This window comes from Sciurus carolinensis, chromosome 4 (genome assembly GCF_902686445.1).
Source record: "Sciurus carolinensis chromosome 4, mSciCar1.2, whole genome shotgun sequence".
Classification (NCBI taxonomy): Eukaryota; Metazoa; Chordata; class Mammalia; order Rodentia; family Sciuridae; genus Sciurus; species Sciurus carolinensis.
In genome coordinates, this window is record NC_062216.1 from 52,889,707 (window position 1) to 52,899,337 (window position 9,631).

Here is a 9,631-nt window from a genome sequence, read left to right on the forward strand (position 1 = left end):
TGCTGGAAGTCATGTTTTTTTAAACCCTACCAAAGCCAAGGCGAAAATGTCCTCAAGACACTGGATCTCCCTTTGCATTTACTTATATTTTATCTTCCTCTTGGTAGTTGAATTTCTCCCATAAATGAATAAATTAAGGTCCTTGTTTATATTGCAGATTGTGACTTCAGTAAGGAGTGAGTTTTTCATGTCTTTTAACCTCAGTGCACAAAACACTGAATTTCTGGTCTTTCTTAGACAAAGAGCAGACTTTTGGGTGGTGATACATCTGGCACGTTCCTGCCTTGCAACCAGTTCTGACTTATTTGTCTAGAATCTTTACAAATCTAGCTGACAGCAACATTAAGCTTTTAAATTTTAAGTTAAGCATTATTTTCTTATATTACTTTAAATAATATGAAAAGTTATAAAGGAATAGAAACTGAAATAAGCATGAAATTCATTCAATGGAATACAAATTCTAGGTCTTGATATCTTTCATGTGTGAAGAAGAGCCCTCAATAGGGAGTTTGTAAGCAAGGTGAGGATGCAGATAACCTTATCTTCCCAAAGTAGAATAAAAAGACAACAGTAATTCATGCCTACTCAATGTGATCATGAGTTAAAAACCACTCAGATTGTTATTTTGCCCGCATAATAACTTACACTTGCTTGACTGCTTTATGTTAGTCAAATGATTGTTCAGTGTCATATCAGTATGACCTTCATAGCTGGTATGATATATATTTAGTTTTTTTTTTTTTCCAATTGTAATTAGACAGTACCAATGGCATTTGGTTTCTAACATGAGGAAGGCTTTATTCCAAAAATTTTCCCACCCTTCTCAAGCACAGACCATGGAACTCTAAGTCCATTGCATTCATTCTGAAATTCTTACCATGTCAGGTAAGATATATAGAATTACCTTTTGTGATCAGAACTTGGAGTTAACAAACTTTCCCAGCCTTGTTCCCTCCCTTCTTCACACTCATACAAATGAAATGCCCAGTGGCAGTGACTGGTTATAATAGAACTATGCAACTGCACAGAGAATAGGAGAAAACAACGCTTTTCAGACTTAGATTTATAACCAGAGATACAGGAACTATGTCAAGAACTACAGAACTAGACACTATCAGCAAACTCAGTTCACAGATGTTGAAAGAACTTGTTCACTTCCACTGAACATTTTGAAGCCATTCATGTGTAATGAAAAGCAAACAAAATGCTTAGTGGTGGAAATACACCTTGGCAAAAGGCCATTATGGACACAGCTCTTCCCGCATGAACTATGGCTTGTGCCATGGTTCAGTTATTGAACGCTAATGGGTCACTGTTGACTGAGCTCTCCTTGGAGATTCTGGAGAGACAAAAGGGATGCAGATGTTGATTTCAGAGATTAATAAACCAATACATCAAACAAATACCTTATGTTAAAGTGATGTGTGCATGGGTTTGTATTTTTTTAAAAAACAAACACTTATAAAGTACCGACCTCATGTTAAGCTCTGTCCTAGAGGCTCTGTAATGTTTAACCAAAAGCAAAACATACCTTTACAGGTACTTAACTGCTGAGCATTTTCACATATATTACCTCATGCTGTTCTTACAACAACCAAGAAAAATAAATACAGGTATTAGGAGTGGAATTGTACTCCACCCAGTCAGAACTCATATGTTGAAATCTTAACCCACTGCCTCAAAATCCGACTGTATTTGGAGATAGAACCTTGAAAGGTTAGTAGTGAAGTGAAAACAAGGTCATAAGAATGGACCCTAATTCCAAATGACGGGTGTATTTATAAGAACAGAAGATTAAGACACAGACACTCACAGGGCCAGACCATGTGAGATGCAGGGGAAGGGAAGGTGTCTACAAGCCACAGAAGAGGCCTTAAAAGAAACCATCTCTGATCTCAAACTGTTAGCCTCCAGAACTACCAGGAAGTAAATTTCTGTTGTTTAAGCTGCTCTGTCAGTGGTGCTTTGTTTTGGCAGTGCTCAAAACGAATACAGATGATGTTGCTATCTCTATTTTTATGGATGATAAAGCGAACTTGAGAGGAATAAATAATTTACTCAAAATGTACATGTAACCAGTAAATGACTGAGACAAAATTGGACACATAAGCCCTCTACCCTGCTCTATTTATCTTTCTACTGTCCACCACACTGTATGTGTCATTGAACTATCTAGTTCTTCAGCATCCAAGATCAGGGCTAGAAAATATCAGAAAGAAGATGTTCTCCTCTAGAGCATCACCTTTGGGTGTATTTCTTTTACTGGTTTCAGATGTCAGCTACCTCTAGTTTCAAAAGATTTGCTCCTCTGCCACTCTCTCCCTGAAATTAAAGCTGCTTTGTCTCAATAGCAGACAATTTGCTGTTAGGAAGGGAGTGTTTTGTTAAGTGTTAATGTACCAACTTGTGTAAGTGACTGCTAATGGTGAATGTAAATATCCTTTTTAAAAGATTAAGTTGTCTGAATTAAGAAATGAAACTATGGGATAGCAGACCAGTGTTAAATATCTCACAGGGAAGAAAGGCCTTCAGTTCTTTTGAAAAACATACGGGAATAGCTAACACTATATGCTTTATGGGAGTTTCAAAAATGGTGCAATTGCTGCAGGTTGGATTTCTCAAAACAAACAGAATTTATAGCAAAATCAAAATAATGGCGCTATTTAGATTAAAGATGATAAAAAATAATGTATTCTACCAATAACTCCAGGGATCACATCTTAGGTCAACAGTTTGTTTGGTGGAAACTACACTAAGGCTTGCAAAACTCCTGGGGATATGTGAATGAATTGGAGTGAGCCATGTCCTCACTCTGAGCACAGCTTGTGACTTTAATCTAGGTCAGTGGTTCTCAATCTGACTGAGCAGTAGCATTACCTGGGGAGTGATTGCAGAATGCAAAGAGCAGGAGCCTAGTCCCAGAAATTCTGAATCATTAAGTCCAGAGGCCTGGATTTTCAAATGTCCCCCAGGAGATTCTGATAAGAGTAGGCTTGGAAACAAGCACACTGCCCTGCCCTAGGTATTCTGCAGTAGGAGAAGGAGAAGATGCTTCTTACAAAAAACATTTCAGATACTATGGCTCCCTGTACTCTCCAGGACCAGCAGGATTCTTCAGTACCTTCGAGATGACAAGATTGGGACATAAATAATAAACACAGAAAAATTTCAGGTGAATAAGAGGGAAAGGCAATGGTAGGAAGCAGAAACTCTTCCCCTGGTAAAACATGTATGTATCCAAGTAAGTAAATATCATGCCAAAATTCAAAAAAGACGTTCTAGAAAAGTGATGAAAGCATTAACTTATACTGACTGCAATTATTAAAACTTAATCATACTCTTCTCAAAATATATCTTTTTGGTTGTAATTTTTTCATGAGCGAAAGAATTCCTATGAGAAGAAAAACTCTAATTCTATGAAATCAAATCTTACATCATGAAGCACCAGTAATGGAAGTTCCAGTGTAACCAAGGAAATGACCCCCTAAATCTGATAGTCTTTATAGTAAACATATTGCTTTGTAAAAATACCTAATCTTGGGCATGGTGCTCAGAGAATTTGGGACCGGGAATCTATATTTTTCAAACTTCACAGATTAAAATTCTCACAACAGTGGTGATAGTCTCAGTGATTCTGCCATGTTTGGATGTGGAAGAGATATTCAAAATATTAACATCAGGCATTAGCACAGGTACCAACTTATCACCAACAACAAAAATAAGACAGGCTATTTAAAAACACAGGTGTAGCCACAGAAAGTTAATTCCCTCCCATTCGTGCCCTTGGCAGCCACTGCTAATATTCAAGATTTTTTAACTGGGCTGCTGTTACATTTAAGAGAAATTCCTGTCGTATAGGAGATGCCAGGCAATCCAGAGAGAAATCCTAGCATGTAACACTGTACAATTATGATTTGACACTGATGCAGACTATAAGAGCCAAAAGAGGTCACAGACATCATCTGGTTGAACTTTTCTTTTTTTCCTTTACAGATGAAATCCAGAGATCACAGCTGAATTTTTCCAAGGCAAACTGGGGAAAATCCCAGAACCCTAGTATCAGTCTGGTGGTGTTTGCTTTACATGCTACTGCTGTCCACAGGGAGAACAAAGGCTCAGGAAGAGGATCCACTGTGCTCTTACAGGACAGCGGGTCTGCAGTGTGTGTGTGTGTGTGAAGGGTGGAGAAACGGGAAGTGACTGCAACAAAAATCTTCTGACTGCTCATCTACTTTTTTAAAGCCTCTGCAAAACTTTATAGGAAGATGATATTTATTTCCAAAATGCTGCAGGATAGTTTTCCCACACTTAGCCTACCCATGTCCACTGTCAGTGTGCACGTACATTGAAATAGAACACATTTGCCTGTACCTGTGATAATCACTCCAAATATCTAGAAACTGTTTGCAGAAGGGTTATACAAGTGAAGAGAGAGCTTAGTAGTCATTTAGTCATAATACTTGTTAAATATTAAGACCTATCATAAGGTTTAAACATAGTCACAATTCCTTCAAAATTTAAATAGGCAACGAGCTGTTTTCCTAGTCTGACCTCACAATACTTTCTTTATCTGTCTTTCTTTCTCAACTTTTCTTTCTCTGTCTCCTCGTTAGCTGCCATGTACCTGCTCACTGCTAGTGAATTACAAAGGTCCCGTATGACCTTTCATAGACCAAAACTAAGGCCACAGAGTTCTGGAAGAATCACTGTAGAATCTGACCATGAGTTCAGATGCTTGACAGTGTATTATTCTTCAAAATTAATCATACATTTTCTATGGCATAATACATAATATTTGGGCAGGAAATGTTTCTGTTACCTTCAGAATAAAATTAATACTAAAGTTTCTCATTTAAGGCCTAGTTGTCTTTCTAATTATCACCCAGAATTTCTTAGGCTCAGCTGGAATAAAATTTTTCCCTTTACTCTCCCAACTCCTACTTTGAAATGGGGAAGATCTCCATGGAATCTTCCAGTATCTCCCAAGTCTAGGTTAGATTTCCTCTCATTCTTCTGTTAACACGCACACACACACACACACACACACCTGCAGGTACTCACACAGACACATAGGCATGCACACACATTCATGAAGACATGTACACAGATACACAATCACATAGAGATGCATAAATACACGCAGCCAAACATATACACACACATCCACACAGACACACAGACACAAACAGGTACACAGGCACATTCATAGACACATAGTCACACACACACACACACACACACACAAACATAAATACACACACACAAATTCCTTCACTCTCCTCTTGTGGCATACCGTTTGAACCAACCCCAATTTCACTGTGTGATATTCATTTTTAAAGCATTTTCTGGCTTCTCTAAGAAGGAAAATAATGATCCATTCTGGCCATGTGGCCCACGCTCCTGATGCTTACTATGTTTTTATTGCATGAATGGCTAAAGTACAAATATTGCCCCCATTTGTGATCTATGATTCCGACTGTATGAGAAAGGGGTTAACTAAATAGCAAGCTATGCTGGGATGCCCTTCTCTGCAGTCCAGAAGGGCAAAAGAGGTGCTCTGAAAGGACAGACAGTCCCAGACCATGGCTTAATCATTTTCTATTAACAGATAAGACTCTCCAGGGGAATATCAATTGCATCCTCCGATTACCCTCTGACAATGTGAAAAATATTGTCTGACATATAACCTGGACCCCTTTCTCAGGAAATCCCAGCTGCAAGGCAAACCCTCTTTTGCTCTGGACCAGGTGATGGAGTGAGCATATGGAATAATGAATCTGCATTTCCTGACCTCCTTAAACACCAAACCAGACCCAAGGCCTTGGCTGAGTGGAGGAGACCTTAGGTGTGGCCCTTTGTGCCAAGGTGTCAATATAGTTATTTTAACTGCAGGTTTCAAAGGCTACATCCAAGAAATGCTTGATACAATTAAAAGTATTAAACCAAGACACTTTCCCCTTGTGGTACAAGTGCTAACTAAACAGACCAATGGTCACAGGTGAGATCACAGTGATTTTTCAAAGGCCTTGCCTTCCCATCTTGATGGCTGATTAGCATAGAAGTCATTATCATTTTAAAGGAAAAAGAGAAGCTTGGTTTCTCCTAGTGAGGCAGTCAAATCTAGTGACTAGAAATAAAAACCAGCCTTTCTGGATTTGAATCCTGGATTTATGACCTGTGTGCCTTTGGCCAAGTTTCTTCATCTCTCTGTGTTTCAGGTTTATTACTGTATATACACACATATATGTGCACATGCTCATACACACACACACACACATGCTCTTCTTTCTTATGTTACAGGACTTAGTAAGTGACTTGATATACACAAAAAAGTCTTAGAAAACTGTCTGGCTAATAACAACTGCCCAAAGATCCTAATAAGATAAATATTATTAATAAACTGTTTAACCTTTACTGTTTTATTTTCTTCCTATTAAAATGATACGTCTTGAGAGCTATGTAGCCATCTCTGTGCCACAGATGGAATTCTGAACTGAACTAGTCCTCCCTGGTCTAATAATGCTTATTTTTACCTGACATTACATAATAAATATATTATGGAGCACAACATTGTGCCTGTGCAATCATGCTGATTCCTCCCTTCATTCTCCATGGAGAAGAAAGATAGCATGTTTGTAATAATCTACTTAAAGAGTTCTTATTTTCCACACTACTGTGCATCACACCCAAACTACTTTTTTATTTGTTGTTCATGGTTTGGAGTAGAAATCAGAAAATAATGATAGTATGCTGAAAGAAAACAAAATAGTCCATGCTAATAACAAAGAAGAAAACAGCAATGGTAGAGTAAGTGGTTATGGGTATGTATAAATACTACACTTGAACTGCATTCAACATCCAAGGTGGTCTTCAATTTTTGAATAGAAAGTAACTTTAAGTTTTTCCCTGATGGTAGTAACTGCCAGGGGCAGGAAGCTTATTTCTAGCACATGCAGAGAACATTAAGCTAGATCAGTTGGAAAGGCAGGGGAGCAGGACACTCTTTACAGCCTTCACTTTCCTAATCCCACGACAGAACCCACAGCTAAGCCTCCCTGTTAAATTCCTTCCTCTTCAGTTCTTAACTTTTAACTTTTCTTTTCTTTTCTTTTTTTCTTTAATTTCAGAGTTGTCTTTGAAAATCTGATGAAACACACACACACACACACACACACACACACACACACACAACTCTGCATATTAGTTTCTGGTTTTCATGAATGGATTCTTTCTTGAAAATAACTCCTTTCTATTGCAGTGATTTTTAAAAATTATTTTCAATAGATGAATCAGTTAATAGTTGAAAAGACTGATTTTTTTATCACTTGATTTTCTTTTCAAAAATTTAGTACTTGAAATCTGACTTGTAACCTTCCCAAAAGATTTTAGACAGTTCATTTGTTTTATTTACTATAATTGGTATTTTAAAAAAATAAAAATTTTGTGTTTCTGCAATGCTCAATTTCTGGGGAACTTTGATTTCTGTCTGTTAGGAAAGTACAGCAGGCATTCAGGTATGCCTTCTTACATGGATTTTATGTAACAAAGAGATGGTAATGCCATTTCCATATTGTCTTATATTAAACAGTGAATCTTGATTACAACTCAGACTCCAACCCTAACTTATATTTTTAGGGAGAAGTAAATGTCACATGTACATAGCTACTATAATTGCAGAGGATAAAATTCAAAAATATGAAGAGAAAGTCAGTTAAAATTCACTCTAATGGATACCTGAATAGCTATGTTGATAAGTCAATCTATACATTTCTTTATTTGTATCTTGTGTTTTAAAGTTGCGACAAAGAAAATTCCCAGATTTTTGGTGTAAAATTTGTTTTTAAAGAGTTTGGCAATTAGTGTAAATTCACTTTAAAAGTACCTTTTATTTTTAAAGTCTAATATTTAGAAGAGTTTATAATAATCATAGTTTACCATCTAATTTTTTTCCTTTGAGACCAAGCATCACAGACCAAGAGCAGCTAAGTTTATAATAATTTATTAGGGTTGCATATCACTTGCATGTATAATAAATTATAGAAACCATAGCATCTTTATATAAACTATTTAGAATATCATGTTCACTTCCTAATGCTTATTGCATAACTGTAAGAAATTTAACTAGATTATATTTTAGCATTAGTCAGAAAATTAAAAAAACATTATAAAAATTTTTTCACAGTACTTCAGATTTATGAAGGACCCCGTTATTTTAATAAACTTCTGTGCAACCTGTTTGAAATGTATAAAAACCCTTTACAAACAAACCAGAAGGTGGCGTAGGTTTCACTGAGCTGAGAAAGTTATAGCAGTTCCTTCCATTTGTACTTAACTCCCTTGTGGTGCACTTTTTCAGGCATTGTAATAAATGCAAATAAATAATTAATAACTGAGCTCTAAAAATCTATACCAATAGACAATATTGAGAGTTGACAACATTTCAAAATTCTGATAAAAATAATTCAGTAAACAATTTATGCTTGGTATTTTCTCTGTTTTCTCTCACCCTCCTCTCTTTCCCTGCCCAGTTCAACTTGAAAAAAAAAAAAAAAAAAAAAAAGACAAAAGCAAACAGTTGTTTGAATTTAAGTCCCAGGGCCTGACAAAGTAGCCCTGGATGTCCGTCCATCTTTCCTGGCCACCTGTTATCTTGCTCACACGGCTTCTGTCCAGTCTCTTTGACCAACCTCTGTCCTTTCCTGCAGGGAGAGTTTTCAAATTCTTGCTGAAAGCATTTTGTTCTCCACTGTAATCACACAGGGTGTGGAATTGGTTGGGGTCTTTACCACCAGTTTGCTATGTCCCTTCCCAGCCTCGGAGTCCTGGCTGGAGAGAAGCTTGCAACACAGCCACAAAGTGCTGCCTCTGTCAGAGTCTCACAAACTCACTTGGTCTGTAAATGTCCATTTGTGGATAACGTCCTTATCCATTCTGTTGTCCTCAGTGAACTTTGATGGAATATTTCCGCAGTTTCAGAAACTGGAAAAGCTTATCTTTCGTTCTCTTCTTCAGGGCCATCAGGGCTCGAGTTTTCTCCTCCAAATCTTGATCTATAGCAAAAATGATCTTGGCTCTCTCCTCTGCTTTCTTGTCTCCAGAGTTTTTGAAGAGCCTCTGTAGTGATTCTTGATCTATGTTTTCAAAGATGTTGCCCACAGCTTTCTTGCGAGAGGCTGTGTCAAAGTGGTAGCCGTGGATGGACGGGCTTACTCGAAGCGACGTGGACATGGTGATGGCTTGGTGGCTTCGCTTTGCTTTCATCGATGTGGGGTTCTTCTGGAATTCAGCTCCGGGGCTCTCCAGAGAGTCTGTAGCAAAATCATTCCAGGACTACTATTTAAAGTGTGAACAAAAGCTCCGGCTCAAATTACACTGGTGACATCAGAGTGATCTCAAGGAAGAATGATCACAGACAGATTTAACAGTTGAGTTGCCAATCTCCTGCTCTTGCGTAAAGTGCTTCTGAAAGCTCATTCAGTGACGAGGGGCAGGGCTGTGGATCTTTCTTTTGACATCCTTGGTAGCAACTGGATGATACAAGCATGGGCCCTTCTTTCAAAGAGAGTCAAAACCAGGAAAATGTAAATATGAGACATAATGAGGTAGCTTAAATTCTCAAAACCTTCCCAAA

General features: G+C 37.6%; 1 protein-coding gene across 1 annotated transcript; it reads right to left on the minus strand.

Annotated features, from left to right (window-relative positions):
- Positions 1 to 7,891: 7,891 nt before the first annotated feature.
- On the minus strand, positions 7,892 to 9,352 carry Tcim (transcriptional and immune response regulator). The gene has a single exon (XM_047550227.1). The coding sequence runs from the start codon at positions 9,259 to 9,261 to the stop codon at positions 8,941 to 8,943; it is 321 nt and encodes a 106-aa protein (XP_047406183.1). The 5' UTR covers positions 9,262 to 9,352; the 3' UTR covers positions 7,892 to 8,940.
- Between the last annotated feature and the right edge of the window lie 279 nt (positions 9,353 to 9,631).

What these genes read in the sequence shown, in the direction of transcription:
- Tcim (XM_047550227.1), bottom strand. Translation starts at nt 9,261, where the DNA reads ATGAAAGCAAAGCGAAGCCACCAAGCCATCACCATGTCCACGTCGCTT.